This window comes from Mirounga angustirostris, unplaced genomic scaffold (genome assembly GCF_029215605.1).
Source record: "Mirounga angustirostris isolate CCGP_5_RB_7025 unplaced genomic scaffold, mMirAng1.0.hap1 SCAF_8, whole genome shotgun sequence".
Lineage (NCBI taxonomy): Eukaryota > Metazoa > Chordata > Mammalia > Carnivora > Phocidae > Mirounga > Mirounga angustirostris.
This window is the reverse complement of record NW_026991716.1, coordinates 40,029,670-40,045,229: the sequence shown is the minus strand read 5'-3', so window position 1 is coordinate 40,045,229 and position 15,560 is coordinate 40,029,670. Positions and strand designations below refer to the sequence as shown.

Here is a 15,560-nt window from a genome sequence, read left to right as displayed (position 1 = left end):
GAGGGGGCGGGGCCTCGCAGGTCCCACCCCCCCACGCCAGCACACGCAAGGCGCGCGCGCACTCTCAGACCGCCGCTCTCCCGGCTGGGTAGGGCGCGCAAGCGCAGTGGAGCGGCCGCGTGGGGGCAGAAGGCGGCGCTGGGCCAGAGAGGCCGGCAGCGGGGTATTCCCGGGCGGCGAGAGCGGTATGGCAGGGTGGCTGGGGGAATGGGCGTCAAGCTCCTAACTTTTTCTCCGCTGTCTTCCTTCCCTGCAGTTGGGAAGGCGCACTCACCGGGGTGGGTGGGGAGAAGCTGGAGTGGGAGGTTAGTGGGCCCCTTGGGGGCAGAGGGGCGGCCCCTGACCCCGACCCTCCCCTCCCAGTCCCCAAGGGCGGCGGGGTCCCCATTGGTCTCTGCACCCCGCGACCCCCTCCTGCGCTCACCTGCCTTCCCAGAGATGTGGGGCCGGCCTGGGGAGCGGTGGGCTGCGGTCCAGCCTTTGCGAGGTGGCCTCAGTCGGTCACCCTTCCGCGGCTCCTCGAGTTTGTCTTACTTCTCTGTCTTCCCTTCCCTTTCCCAGCCTGGGTCTTCAAATAACTTTGTGACTCGTTTGCCAGGCGTTTCTGTGGTGTGGAGAGTGCGTCCACTGCTTTCTGTCATGCCAGTGAGTGGCTTCTCCGGCTCCAGGGGGTTCCCAGGTTTCTCATTTCACGAGAGGCTGCATCAGCCAGGACTAAGACTGGAAAAATGAAAAGGGAGGGAAAGAGAGAGACAGACGTGTGTGTGCATACTCCTGTATAGCATCCACACAAATCACAGAGGCATGCAGAGTACCAACTATTCATTGAATTTTGGGTTCCTGGAAGGCTCTTCCTTCAGGCTTGAAGAGGGTTGGTCTGGGGACAAAAAGGAAGTATTGCTTTCCATAGTGGGCAGTAAATGAATTTTGCCACCCTAAAAGATTGAATGGGTTGAATTTATAAAGAGGGTAACAAAAAGGCATATGGATGGAGCACCCCTGGGTTACTTGGGAAACACTGGGATGCTGGGATATTGGGAGCTACTTAAACCCTGGCTGCTGGACAGAGGAAGGTACTGCCTACCTGGTTGTGTCGGGTTCTTGTGATTGGTCATTGTCTCTGCTGTCTGCTGGCGTTTTAAAGGGTTCATAAGTAGTTTTTGGAATGCAACTGTGAGGTTTGATTTATCGCAGTTCAAACTGAACTCCCATTCAAACAGAGTCCCATTGGTTAGCTGGAATCCAGTTTAGTGGATCATGGCCATCATTTAAAAAAAAAAAGATAATCAGAGTGCATTGTACTTAGTAAGACCAAGTATTGTTTCTTGATGCTTGCTTTAGGTATACATATGTATGTGAATGTGTTAGGTGTTATACCATGTGTGTTTTTTGTGTGTCACAGAAAACTTCGGAATGCATTGGTCTTCCGTATCCTCCTGTTTGCCTTCTTGCCTTCCTCAGTCTGAGTGTTCAGTCATTTAAAATTGTGTACAAGGACTCAGCACACTGGGAACATACAGTAACGAACAGAGTGTGTCTCTCTCTTTTTTTTTTTTTAGGGGAGGTACTGCCCAAGAATAAAGACAGTTTACTCTTCACTCATGGAAATACATGGAATTGAAGAACAAGCATTTTGTTGGAGTAGGAAGTGGGGTTGGCTTAGTTAGGAAGGATAGAAAGGAGGATGGAGTGAAATTGTCTTTGGTAGACTCCCTGGTGGGAAGAATCGTCGTAGATTTGGATTGTGGGAGTTGTTTTGGGTAGGAGCAAGCAGTTGAGATGAACAAGGATCTGCCCTGTTTTTTTGTTTTTATTTTTCTTAGATGGAATTGTCCATTCAACCCTTAGAGTTTCTTGGATGTATATTTACTATATTTACTATGGAACTTTTCGCATATTGTGTTGATTTTGTGGTTGTAAAGCTGGTGTGATCCATTGCCAATAGCACTTATAATGGAAGTGGATCTCTGAGGATCACTACAAGGTATTTCTTATCTATTACTATTTTTTTAGTCTGAACATCTGGGGGATTCCTGGCCTATTTCTGCCTGTGCCTGATTAAGATTACCACATGCTGGGCGCCTGGGTGGCTCAGTTGGTTAAGCGACTGCCTTCAGCTCAGGTCATGATCCCAGGGTCCTGGGATCGAGCCCTGCATCGGGCTCCCTGCTCAGCAGGAAACCTGCTTCTCCCTCTCCCACTCCCCCTGCTTGTGTTCCCTCTCTCACTGTGTCTCTCTCTGTCAAATAAATAAAAATCTTAAAAAAAAAAAAAAAGATTACCACATGTTAACAGACAGAAAGAAGAGGGAACTGTTCAAAGAGCCTGAAATGGGGGCGCCTGGCTGGCTCAGTCGTTGAGCGTCTGCCTTTGGCTCGGGTCGTGGTCCCGGGGTCCTGGGATCGAGCCCCTCATTGGGCTCCCTGCTCAGCGGGAGGCCTGCTTCTCCCTCTCCCACTCCCCCTGCTTGTATTCCCTCTCTCGCTGTCTCTCTGTCAAATAAATAAATAAATAATATATTTTTTAAAAAAGCCTGAAATGATAATTGAATCAAACGCACTGTGAAATCCATGAAGAAACAGTGGCCAAAATATTTTATTATTGCTCCTGAATATCAGGGGTAAAAACCTTGGCATGGAGTCCATTTTTCAGGTGGCACTCTGTTTGGCACTGTATGTGATTATTTAGACTCGCCTCAACATTTAGAAACTTAAGACGATGTAGGAGTCCCTTTAAGCCTATCTTGTCCCATTTTTGTGTTGGGGGACCCACATAAAATGGATTTTCCTATTGTTTTTGTTACTTGGATAGTTCTTAAGGAAATGGGGGGACTCGGGGCCCCAAAGGTCTCTTTTTGAGGGTCTCCAAAATCAGATTACAAGTTAGCCTTTATTTTAGAGGCTGATGGTTGGTTTTGGGTTATAGCTCACCCTGGTGCGACTGTACGTGTGTATTAGCAATGACAACCGGTTTGTAAGAGTGGACTGATTCAGAGTCCAGCAATGTTGCTCTGGGTCAGATAATACACTTTCTTGTTAAGAAAGGCACCAGGTAGCTTATTTATTAGTGAAACAACTCAGAGTGGGAAAGTCCCTCTGTCAAAAACTAAAAATCATTTGTGTCTTTAGAAAAGAGAAGGAGCACTTCGTCATGTCTACTTTAACCTGTGAAAAACACTTTTAGGAGTGAGGGATCTTTATTTTTATTTATTTATTTATTTTTTATTTTTTATTTATTTATTTTTTTAAAGATTTTATTTATTTGACAGCGAGAGAGGGAACACAAGCAGCGGGAGTGGGAGAGGGAGAAGCAGGCTTCCCGCAGAGCAGGGAGCCCGATGCGGGGCTCGATCGCAGGACCCTGGGATCATGACCTGAGCCGAAGGCAGACGCTTAACGACTGAGCCACCCAGGCGCCCCTTTATTTATTTATTTTTAAAGATTTTATTTATTTATTTGAGAGAGAGCACGAGCAGGAGGAGGGACAGAGGGAGAGGGAGAAGCAGACTCTCCACTGAGCAAGGAGCCTGAAGTGGAGCTCAATCCCAGGACCCTGGGATTATGACATGAGCCGAAGGCAGACACTTAACTGACTGAGCCACCCAGGTGCCCCAGGAGTGAGGGATCTTTAAAGACACACCCTTGGTGCTGCCCTGAGAATCAGGGAGTGAGGCTCTTCTCACTGGTCAACATCTGGGAAACAAACTGATTATGCTGCAGACCTGGTCCCTACTGGTTAGTTCAGAGAGGGATTCCCCACTTGAAGACAACCCCTTTCATGCGAAGCCAAAGCATTTTCATTTGCATGCCTCTTTGCTCTTCCCTTGGATGCCTGCTTGACAGAGTTGCTGAGGTCCCAGAGAATGGAGGTGGAAGAGATATGCTTTTCATCAGCAACATCCTGTCTTGGAGTGCAGGGGCTCCCGTAGGATTTTCCTTTTCTCTACTGCCCACCTGACAACTCCATAAACCTGGCCCCTTGCCAGTGGCCCAGTAGAGGTACTAATGGGAAGGAAATGTGTATGTGATTAAGTAGAAGTTAACTTTGCCTTGTATGGTTTTCCTGAGTTTGACCATACCTAGATTGTTACAGACTTATTTCTGGGACTGTAGGTGTTTGCACACCTGTGAGGTAGGGATGAAGGGGGAGCAAAGCTAGAATAGATAAAATCCACACATTGAAAAACCAATTTGAATAATTGAGAATTGGCATGTATATTAAGGAACCTCTGTTTTAAATACTTTTGTAACAACGTGGCGCATAAGGTAAATAAATAAACAAGCATGGGACAAGAACCCTGGAAACATTTTATCTTTGTGAATCAAATTGAGAAATGGGGTTCTTGCTGGTGGCCTTGGTAGAAAGAGCCCACTGTGCCATGGAGGGAAGCTTTGCTTATATGCTGTGAAAACTGACACCTTGGCATGAATCCGATCAGCTTCAGCTTTGGTCCTAGGCTGGGCTGGGTGTAGTGCAGATATTTACTGAAAAGACAGGGGTACCTGGGTGGCTCAGTCAGTGAAGTGTCAGACTCTTGGTTTTGGCTCTAGGTCAAGATCACAGGGTCCTGGGATTGAGCCCCATATGGGGCTCCGTGCTCAGTGGGAGGGGGGGGTCCTACTTGAGATTCTCTCCCTCTCCCCCTTCCCCTCACTTTGCGCATGTACACTCTCTCTCTAAAAATCTAAATAAATAAATCTTAAAAAAAAAAAAAGCTTTTTAGGTGGATGGGGGATTGGCTAGATGGGTATTAAAGAGGGCACTTGTGATGAGCACTGGGTGTTGTAAATGATGAATCATTGAATTCTACTCCAGAAACCTATATTGCACTGTATGTTAACTAAGTAAAATTTAATTAAAAAAAAAAAGGACAGCTTTTTAATTCCTGAGTTTTATAAAATTCGACAGGAGAAAGAGTGCTTAACCTTTTGGGTGGTGTGTTGGTTTCTGTGAAGTTTATTAGTGGTTAAAGCAGCCATCTTATCTGTCTAGGGTGCAATAGAAACAGACTTCTGACTTTGGACAGTCAACAAGTTGCTTAGCATTTTGGACTTCATTTCTTCATCTGCAAAATGGTACTTGATTGAGCCTCCAGAACTATTCAAAACCTTTAGCAGATTCAACCCTTTGCAAACTGTTGCTGTTTATTATTTGTCTATAGGTTTCTGTTGGGTGCTCATGAAGGGAATCATCAAGGGGTGCCTGGTTGGCTCAGTCAGTAGAACATGCAACTTTTGATATCGGAGTTGTAAGTTCGAGCCCCACGTTGGGTGTAGAGATTACTTAAAGTCTTAAAAAAGAAAAAAAGGGAGTCATCCAACAAAATGATCTATGAAAGTACTTCGAGAATTTTAACATGTTCTACTTGTGTGAGGTTAACAAAAAAACAACCCACAAAACTTCCTAAAAGAGACTAATTGTACAGTAAAACAGTAATGAGTTTTTAAGCAACAAATAAGAGTACTTACAGGTACAGGAAGATTGGGGTGACACCTGCAGGAGATGGGAGGGCCTATGTCTGCATGATAGGGCAGAGGGCCAGGGAGTGCCTTTTTTGATTCCTGGAAGCTGATAGGCTTCTGCTTTTCCCTGTTTTAATTAAGAAGGACATTTCTAGGGATGCCTGGGTGGCTCAGTCGTTAAGTGTCTGCCTTCGGCTCAGGTCATGATCCCAGGGTCCTGGGATCGAGCCCCACATCGGGCTCCCTGCTCAGCGGGAAACCTTCTACTCCCTCTCCCACTCCCCCTGCTTGTGTTCTCTCTCTTGCTGTCTCTCTCTCTGTCAAATAAATAAAGTCTTAAAAAAAAAAAAGGACATTTCTATCCTTACCCTAGGTGTTTTTCCTTTTTGTGACTGGGCCCTGCATTTGTATGGCTTTTCTTTTCAGTTACTGACAATGTGCTTTGAACATGGCTTTGTGATTGTGCTGAACTTTTGATTTTTTTTTTTTTTTTTTTTTTTTTTTTTGGTTTGTTTCTTTGGAGCCCATCCTTTTGGGAGGCCTTTAAAATGTACATAACAGGGGCGTCTGGGTGGCTCAGTCGTTGTCTGCCTTCCAACCCCCACATCGGGCTCCCTGCTCTGCAGGAAGCCTGCTTCTCCCTCTCCCACTTCCCCTGCTTGTGTTCCCTCTCTTGCTGTCTCTTTGTGTCAGATAAATAAATAAAATCTTAAAAAAAACCAAAAAACAAAAACGTACATAAAGTCAGGCATCTTTAAGATGGAAATAGTTTAGGTGGAAACAATGAATACATATGATACTAAGTATACCATTTTGCTGTTCCTTGCTCAAGTAGTGGTATATTCCTGCTTTCTACAAAGCACCAGAGGTATAGACTCTTTCTGTCTGCTTTTCCAGCTCAGTCTCTGTGCATTAAAATTCATTAAACACGAGTTCCCTGTGTCTAAGGAGGCTTTCCCAAGTCACTAGGAGCCTGAGTGAAGGCCACAAGAAAGACCACCAACCCCCCAGCACGGAGGCTCTTTGGAGCTGGAGCATGAATTGCAATTGCAGATTGAATTGTATTCACTTAACAGATACTTAGTAAACTCCATTCATGTGCATTGCACTGAGTCCTCTGAGTGCGCAGCAATGAGCAATGCAGGCCTGGTCCCTGCCCTCACCGAGTGTATTTCCAAGGGGACCTATAAAGTGATGTCGAGTAAAAAGCTCACCTATGTGTCCCTGAAACTTACAGGGCCTTCAGAACAGAAGGGGAGATCTTAAAGCTAAACCAGGATGGAAAATGAGTACAATTCTTGGATTGTATTAAGTAATCTCTTTCTTTCATTCCCTCCCTCCCTCCCCTCCTTCCTTCTCTTGCTTCCCCTTCCCCCTCTCCAGAGAGGTTGTGATTCATACTCTGAACCCGGAGGGCAGTACTTGGTGCTGACCAGGAAGTGGCGTGAAAAGCCATCTCTGGCACTGGAGTCTCCAGAGTACCTGGCCTCTGAGTGAGAGTGTTGTGGAGGAGGAAATATCTTTGGGTTAGTTGCCTGCGCAAACACAAGACTCAGAATGACATTGCTTGTGAAACAAAGCATTATGTGTATAGATTGCTCCAAAGTGAATCAGGGCCTGTGTCTGCTGATGGATTTATGCTGGGAAATAACATCAAGGTCAATTGGAGTTGCTTTGAAGTAAATTGCTGCCTCCATTACTCTGGCCTGATGCAAGCCAATTATTTAGTGGTGGGATGAGGTGATTTTCCACAATGGGTACTGTAGGCACCAGGCCCAAGAGATGATTCCAGGGGCTTGTAAACCTGGCATGGGCTAATCCTCCCATGACTGGCACCGTGGTTCTCCTAAAGCATGTTTGCATGTGATGTCCTGGTTCCTGATGCGCAGATAAGAGCTCTGCATCGTCTGGCTTTCCTTCTGTGTAGAGCCATGGGTGAGGGGAATCTGTTCTTCTGTTGGCTACCTCATTTATTTTATTCAACAAATATTCTTTGCATTCCTACTCTTTCAATAGCTGCTGGGGTCTTTTGCTGGGATGGGAGTGGAGGGGACCACAGTTTTTTTTTTTGTTTTGTTTTGTTTTGTTTTTTTTTTAAGAAATAAGGGACATGGGACGCCTGGGTGGCTCAGTTGATTAAGCATCTGCCTTCAACTCAGGTCATGACCCCTGGGTCCTGGGATCAAGCCCCGCATCAGGCTTCTTGCTCAGCAGGGAGCCTGCTGCTCCCCCTGCTGTGCTCTCTCTCTCTGTCAAATAAATAAAATCTTTAAAAAAAAAAAAAGAGGGGCGCCTGGGTGGCTCAGTTGGTTAAGCGACTGCCTTCAGCTCAGGTCATGATCCTGGAGTCCCGGGATCGAGTCCCGCATCGGGCTCCCTGCTCAGCGGGGAGTCTGCTTCTCCCTCTGACCCTCCCCCCTCTCGTGTGCTCTCTCTCTCATTCTCTGTCTCAAATAAATAAATAAAATCTTTAAAAAAAAAAAAGAAAGAAAGAAGGGACATGTATATAGTAAGTGAATATATTTGATTCTTTTGTGCTTTTATGTTCATGGGAATGCTTACTGCTGTCCATTTGATGTCTTAAGTCCTTTGGGTGTGGAGGTCACCATCAGATCCACTAAAGAGCTGGTGAAAAGTCTGGATTGGATTGGACCTCGTCTTGTGAAAATGGAAGTACCCCCTGGAGATGTGAATGTATTACTCCTGTGTCTGAGGGCAGTACACATAATCCTTGTGATCTGAATCTCTATGATCTCTGAATTCTGGTGTGAGTTCAAGTGCCATGTTACCAAGACCTCTGGCTCCTGAGTTTTGGAGAATGAGTAGCTAGAACTAGAATGTGAAGGGTTATCAGCCTTATCTGAAGACAAGTATCCAAATGCATGCAGTTGCCAGAGTTTGGATAGTGAACGTTGGAGCTGTGGGAGTTCCTCTGGCACGGGATCCCCAGATGTCCTCAGTGTGCAGGAGGGGGTAGCAAGTGATGCTGCAGTTTTGCCCAAGGCTTACTGGGGGAGATGTGTTGGGCGCTGGCTCAGATTTAGCCAGGCAGAGACAGGCATAGGTTGTGGGGGTGGCTTGTGAACGAGGCACGGAGAGGAGGTTTAGGTTTGGGTTTGTGCCCAGGCTGCCCAGCAGATTTTAGAGAGGTGCCTTGAATCGTGGGTTTGTTGTACCCAAGTCGGGAAAGTTCTGGGAAGCCCCCAGCACTTTGGCAGCCCTTGGCTAACATAAGTGTTATTGAGGAAGAGGTGCAGTGTGGGGAGGCAGGGTGTTGCAGTTCTCAGGAGAGGGAATGTGAGTGGGTGGTGCTGGGCTAATCTTGAGGGTTCTGTGGAGGAGCTGAGGAGCCTCTTTTCTCCCCAGGAATGAGGAAAAGGGCCCGCCAGCATCAGATGGGAAAGCTTGGCTGAAATCAGAGGTCACTGCAGCCTGGACCAGACGGACTGCTTTTCAGAGCCCCTTTTTTTTTTTTTTTTAGATTTTATTTTATTTTTTGACAGAGAGAGCAAGAGAGGGAGCACAAGCAGGGGGAGTGGGAGAGGGAGAAGCAGGCTTCCCGTGGAGCAGGGAGCCCGACGTGGGGCTCGATCCCAGGACCCTGGGATCATGACCTGAGCCGAAGGCAGACGCTTAACGACTGAGCCACCCAGGCACCCTGGAAAAATACTAATATTTAAAGTTAAACCGTGTTAGCTGTTGAGTAAGAGCGTGGGTTCAGGAAGCTCTTGGCTGTGTGACCGTGGGCGAATTCTTTCACCTTGCTGGTTAGAGAATTACTCCTCATGTGTAAAATGAGCCTAACACTAAGGCCTGTTTCGGAGAGGTTTTTGTGAGGCTTAAATGAGATGGTACCGTAAGGTACTTGTCTAGTCTTTCTTAGCAGATTTCTCCATGAGGCCCTCTGCAGCCAAACGCGGGGCTAGAGCAGGCGTGTCTTGCGGCTGGCATTGCCTCTTGGCTGTAGGGTTTTCTTCAGCCTGCCCCTAAGTGATGCCTGGGTGTTGTGGGCCTCTGGGGTTGCTGTATTTGTTGGTGCTAGCCAGCCGCAGGGTTGGGGTTCTGCAAGTTGGAGGCCCTGGTGTTGGGTCGGTGTTTGTTCTTCTATCTTCAACTTGCTCTCCCAAATTCCGCTTTCAGCTATGGTGGGGGGCAGGTAGTTTGTCTGTGTATATTGTTGTTGGGGAGACTGACCCAAATAGAGGCTTTGGTCAGTGGCTTGGCAGGAGTATCCTTTGGCTCTACTTGGCTAGCCCTGAGCTACCCAGGTGTTCTGGTGCTTATATTTGGGGAAAGGTGACATGGTGACAAGACAATGTGGCAGTTGCTCAGGTAATCTACCTGCAGGGGGTAGAAGCTCTGGTTTCAGGAGGCACTCGGCACTAGCGTGCAGGCTTTCCTCTCTGGAGGACTTGGGGAGGGGTCACTGGTGGGGTGTATACCAGAGAATTCCTGCTTTCTTCCTGCCTATGGAAATGATGTAAGCAGGAAGGCATCTCTGTGCTCTTGTATTATAGCAAGAACTGCTGTGGGCCATCCAGCTCTCTGACCCCAGTTAGAATATGAATCAGCAAAACTGTAGCTGGAGTTCCATCTAATCATCTGCGTGTCTTTTAACCACTAAGATTTATATTTAGTGACTAATGATCTTATGCTAGAAGTACCATCTCCCACACAAGTCCCCGGCAGGCTGGCTCTGAGTAAGGACACTGACTTAGAAATAAACCTTTTCCCCCTCTTTTCCTGCAGGATTTGCCATGGCTTTCTGTGCTGGGCTCTGGGGCCCCTTCACCCATGCAAGCAGAGCGCTCAGCCAGCGCAGTTTCAGGTAACTTTCCCATTCGGTTCTTAGAGCTGTGTGTCTGAGTGAGCCTCCCATCAGGGCTGGGTGTTATGCGACTAGAAAGGGAGTTGGAACTCACAGAGGTGGGCTTGGCATCTGGGAAAGCTAAACGGGCCAGAGCAGCTGGGGTTTGGTAAGAGGATTGGTAAGGACGTGACCTTGCTGTTGGAGGTGGGGTAGGGAATGGCTGACAGTAGAGGAAACTTCAGTCCTTGCCGGATTCTTGCAGTGACTCCAACATCTCTCGACCCTGTCATTCCCCCAGTGCGGGAAAACCTTCTCTTTTAAAAACAGAATCTCTTTTTAAAATGTTACATGTGTATTACCAAAACTCAGGCGTGGTAGAAGTGTGACAGCCTCACCTCCTTTTAGACGCCAAGCCGGGACACAGAGCACGGGGAGCGTTATTGTTGGCAGACATGCCTCCTGGCCCCATTCGTGCACTCACTCCCTGGCATTTACTGAGCACTGCGCCTGGGGTTGCTCATAGATGAATAAGAATCACTTCCTGTCCTCAAAGAGTCTTCACAGTTGGCCACAGGAGCAAGCTTGGAAACAAATAGCTCAGAGGAGATGTGACCAGTATAATAACCCAGGGGTTTGTAGGGTGCTTTGGATGGCTTGAGACGGGCTGCTAACAGAGGAGGGGGAAGGGGGCGCAGAGGCAGCCTTCGCAGAAGGGAAGTGGGAGCAGGCCCCGGCCGGGCCTCCGGGGGGTGGGGGCTCAGCGGTAAGAGATTGTGGCCCTCAGACAGCAGGTAAGTGGGGCCAGGTTGTTGACAGTGTAGACAGGGCTGGACCACTGAACAGTTCTAAGGGGAGTGTTCTCAGCTTTATGTTCTAAAAGAGAGCCCCTGGCTGGCAACGTGAGGCACACGGAACCAGTTCGGACACTAATGTAACAGTCTTGGTGTAAGAGAGAAAGCTGCCAAACTGAGGAAGTGTTGGGGGGGGGTGGAGGGAGAGGACAGAGGGGCTTCATGGCTAGTGTCAATAGGGCTTGGCAGCCGGGGTGCTGATGGAGAGAGGCTTGCAGTGTGGGAGCTGGAGGAGCCGTTGTCTAAGTAAGAACTGCAGCAGCATGGGGAGGTGTGCGAGGGGGGTGATGAGGTCAGTGTGGGACCTAGTGAGTCTGCGGTATCATTGGGACATGTGGGGAGCATGGCTAGAATACAGGAGGGAAGTAAGGCTGGAGGTGGAATTTACTAGTTGGAAGCAAAGGGAATCAATAAAATTGCCCCAGAGTAGGCATGTGGAATGTGAGGGGAGAGCCTAGGGTTACCCTGGAGAATGTAGCACTTAAGGTGCTGGCATCAGGAAGATAGAAATCCCACTGTTATCAGACGCTTAATAATAGCTTATCTGCCTTTAATAGGTACACTTTAAAAAAAATTCCATTCTAGTGGGGAAAAATGCACTGAGACAAAAGATCGTTACCTTGACTTATTTCTGGTTTCTTCTTTTATGTCAGGGGACTCCCTTAGCAAGCCTACTCACTCATATCGTCTGGCTCCCAGCAACACATAGACGGGAAGTTTGGGAATCAGTGTATTCTGGGGGAGCAGGTTTTACAGGCTAGGCAGTGGGTGAGGCCTGGCCCATAAAATAGTCCCTTAATTCTCAGAGTTCTTTTGCATACCAAAGGCTTTCAGTTAGGCTGCCATGAAGTTCGTTGTAACAGAAAATTGGGTTCTATTTAAAACCCCTCCAAATCGAGATGTTGACCCAGCAGCAGAAGCTTTTGACTGTGAGGAAACTGTCTTGGGCACAGAGAAGTCTTCGCAAGCACCTGACTTTCTGTCAGGGCCCTGGGTTTTGCTCTGTTCAGTGCGTTGTTGCTAACGTGTGATGTCTCCCAGGCCTTGTCCTCAGAGGCCTCTGCACCCTGACCAGGAGAGATACAGACCTCAGACTTTTTTTCTTTCCCCAGCACCACCGGGAGCCTCAGTGCAATTCAGAAGATGACGCGGGTCCGTGTGGTGGACAACAGTGCCCTGGGGAATACCCCATACCATCGCCCTCCTCGTTGCATCCACGTCTATAACAAGAACGGGGTGGGCAAGGTGGGCGACCGGATACTGCTGGCCATCAAGGGACAGAAGAAAAAGGCACTCATTGTGGGGCATCGCATGCCCGGTCCCCGGATGACCCCCAGGTTTGACTCCAACAATGTGGTCCTCATTGAGGACAATGGGAACCCTGTGGGGACCCGAATTAAGACACCCATCCCCACCAGCCTACGTCAGAGGGAAGGTGAATTTTCCAAGGTCCTGGCCATTGCTCAGAACTTTGTGTGATCAGGGCTCGGGCCGCTGGCTGCGGTGGGACTCATGGGAGGGAACTTGGGGCCCCATGGCTGGGGAACAGTGTCCTGTGAAAAAATAAACCTTTTCATGTATGTTTCCTCCTGAGCTTTTTGGGATGTGGTCATGAGGTAAGTGGCACCGAAGCAGTTAAAAGGTGGCCTAGCCTTGTCTGGTCACACCGATAGCATGAGGTAGCCTATGAGCTCATCCAGGATTATCAAGCTCTGGAAAATGGAGGTACAAACCAAATTCGTAATGTACAGTTGGACTCTGTCACTTTCTCACCAGGCAAGCTTTTTTATTTTTTATTTTAATTTTTTTTTTGCCATTCAGAGTATCCTCTTTCTGTGTTGGAGGGCTCGAGATATTAAATGGTTATGAAGATTGCAGGTTAGCATGAATAAGGGCAGAGGGACTTGTTCCATCTAGTGGAACATTGCCTTTAGGCTTCAATGGAACCCAGGCAGTGATCCTTTCTTTACTGTGGGGGTACCTTCTGTGAGGGACCAGAACACTCCTGTGTGTTCAGCAGTAGAAAGCTTCTTCCCTTGACTGCTGGGGAAATGGATTAGCCTTTCTGTTTTGCAGATGACCTGATCTTGGGCCTGTGCGGGTGAACCCACTGATTTGTTGATCTGGGGGAAGATTTGGGGGTTCCCTGAGTTCCTTTAATGAGATCTCATCAACTCATTTATAAATCCTTTCATTTATTCATTCAGAATATCCTTTGCACACGCTCATTGTATATTCCAGTGGCCTCTCAGCGGTAGAAGAGCATAATGATTAAGAACACAGGCTCTGTAGCCAGACTGCCTGGGTTTGAATCCTGACTCCACCACTTACTACTTACTGACTTTGGGCAAGTTTTTAATTTTTTTAAAAACTTTTTTAAATTTTTATTTATTTGACAGAGAGACACAGCGAGAGAGGGAATACAAGCAGGGGGAGTGGGAGAGGGAGAAGCAGGCTTCCTGCTGAGCAGGGAGCCCGATGCGGGGCTCGATCCCAGGACCCTGGGATCATGACCTGAGTCAAAGGCAGACGCTTAACGACTGAGCCACCCAGGCACCCCTGGGCAAGTTTTTTAACTTCTCTGTCCCTCAGTTTCCTCCTCTGTAAAATGGGGATATAATAATGGCACCTACTTGGTAGGAATGATGGGAGAATTCAGTGACATAGTACCTCTAAGTGCCTGGCAATAATAAGCACTCAGGAGGTATTAGCTAATTTGTTACTGCATGCACCAGTCCTGAAGAACAACGGAGAGTGCAAGTAGATGAGGTCTTCGCCTTCACGGAGCTTACGGTGTTCCCAGGGAAAATCGACACAGATCACCTAAGTACTCGGATGCACATCCTCAAGTGGGAAAGTGCTTGTGATAATGGGAGTAGACTTTTTTTCTGAGGGATTGGAGGCAGCTTCCCCGAGAAAGGGTTGCATCAGCTGCTTTCCGAGGAATGATTAGAAGTGATAGAAGCATACTGGTTACCTGGGGCTGGGGAGGAGTGTGGACTCGAAAGGGGAAGAGGGGAAGGAAATAAATGGATAGGCGTTAGTTAGGCGGAGGGAAAAATATTCCAGGCAGAGGGAAGAGCACGTGCAAAAACCCTGTGGCAGCGGTGAATGGAATACCCACCAGGGACTTGAAAAAGCCAGTGTGGCTGGAGCAGGGAGAGTGGGCTGGAGCGTGGTGTAGGGTGAGGGCAGGAGAGAAGCAGGGCCAGGCTGTGCAGGGCCTTGTAAGCCCCAGGCAGCTTTCCTTGTCCTGAGGGCATCAGCATACTGTTGGGAGTATTCAGCATGTGGGGTAGGGGAGCTGGGAGAGGAGATTTGCTTAGATTTGCTCTGTGGACAGAGGCTAAGGGAGGCCAGAATGGCCAGCATAGGCTTTGCAGCAGACCCTGTGAAGATGATGACGAGTTGGGTGGGGATGGTGGTGAAGGAAGGGAGTAGAAACCTCGAGGAAGCTCAGTTCACTGGGCTCGGTGGTACATTTCGCCGTTGGGAAGGCCAGGAATGGGTCCTGGGTTCCTGGCTTCCACGCCTGGATGGTTGGTCCTACCAAGCGTCGAGGGGGCAGGGCCCTAGGAGCAGCCTGGGTGGGAGAGGGAGCAGTTGGGGGCCTCTGGATGGGGGTGCCTGTGAGACATCCAGGAGGTATCAAGTAAGTAGCTGGATGTAAATGATCTCATGATTGGAGCGGCACTTAGTATCTGTTTTGAAAGTGTTTATGTATCTGTCTCTTCTTGGGTCCCTCCTAGTCCTTAGGTTTGGCAGGCATGGGTCCGTGTTTTAGATGAGGACACTGAGTTTCTTAGTAACGTCATTTCATGGGGTCTTAAAACTAATAGGTGGTAAAGCTGGTCTTGAAGTCAGTTCCTGGGACTTACAACTGAGGGGTCTTCTAACAACAACATGGGGTCTTACTTTTGGGGTTGATGAGTCCTCTCCACCTTGAATTGATTCTCTAGCTGTGATCCTAGAGCCTGTTGCCTGCTAAGTCCTGACTGCAAGGAAGCGAGGACTAGTAGTTTTCTGTCCTCCTGGTTGAGGCAGGCACTGCTTCCCCCGCTCCAGGGTTCCTCTGACTAAGCTTGATTCAAGGTACCCTGGGTGCTTTCGGAGCTAACATCCCTCTCCTTCCGGCCCTCCGCAAGGGCTGCTGGAGTCTGTGGCCGGCCTGCTCTGCTGCCGTGGCTGGCCGTGGCCCAGGAGGAGGACTCCCACCCAGACCGGGCCCTGCTTTGTCAGTGGTGGGTGTCTCTCCAGCTGCAGCCACTGGTACTCAGCAAGCTGCTCATTGCTCTGCTTTCCAGGCTGCTTCCCAAAGATTCAGGGAGAAGAGACCCCTGTCCTGGAAGGGAAGGCAGAGTTCTGATTCTCAGCCGGGCACCACCTGCTTAGGGGCTGGGCCTTTGCTCTTTCCTGAGCTGCCCCCTTGCATTGCAG

General features: G+C 48.5%; 1 protein-coding gene across 2 annotated transcripts; it reads left to right on the top strand.

The window, feature by feature from the left end:
- Nucleotides 1-51: 51 nt before the first annotated feature.
- MRPL14 (mitochondrial ribosomal protein L14) lies at nt 52-12,703 on the top strand. 2 transcript variants are annotated; one of them, XM_045866955.2, is made up of 4 exons: nt 84-185; nt 6,846-6,988; nt 10,212-10,290; nt 12,236-12,703. In XM_045866955.2, the coding sequence occupies exons 3-4, from the start codon at nt 10,220-10,222 to the stop codon at nt 12,600-12,602; spliced, it is 438 nt and encodes a 145-aa protein (XP_045722911.1). In that variant the 5' UTR covers nt 84-185; nt 6,846-6,988; nt 10,212-10,219; the 3' UTR covers nt 12,603-12,703. The 2 variants fall into 2 exon arrangements, with proteins under 2 accessions (XP_045722910.1, XP_045722911.1); XM_045866954.2 differs by lacking the exon at nt 6,846-6,988 and having other exon boundaries at nt 52-185.
- Nucleotides 12,704-15,560: the final 2,857 nt, after the last annotated feature.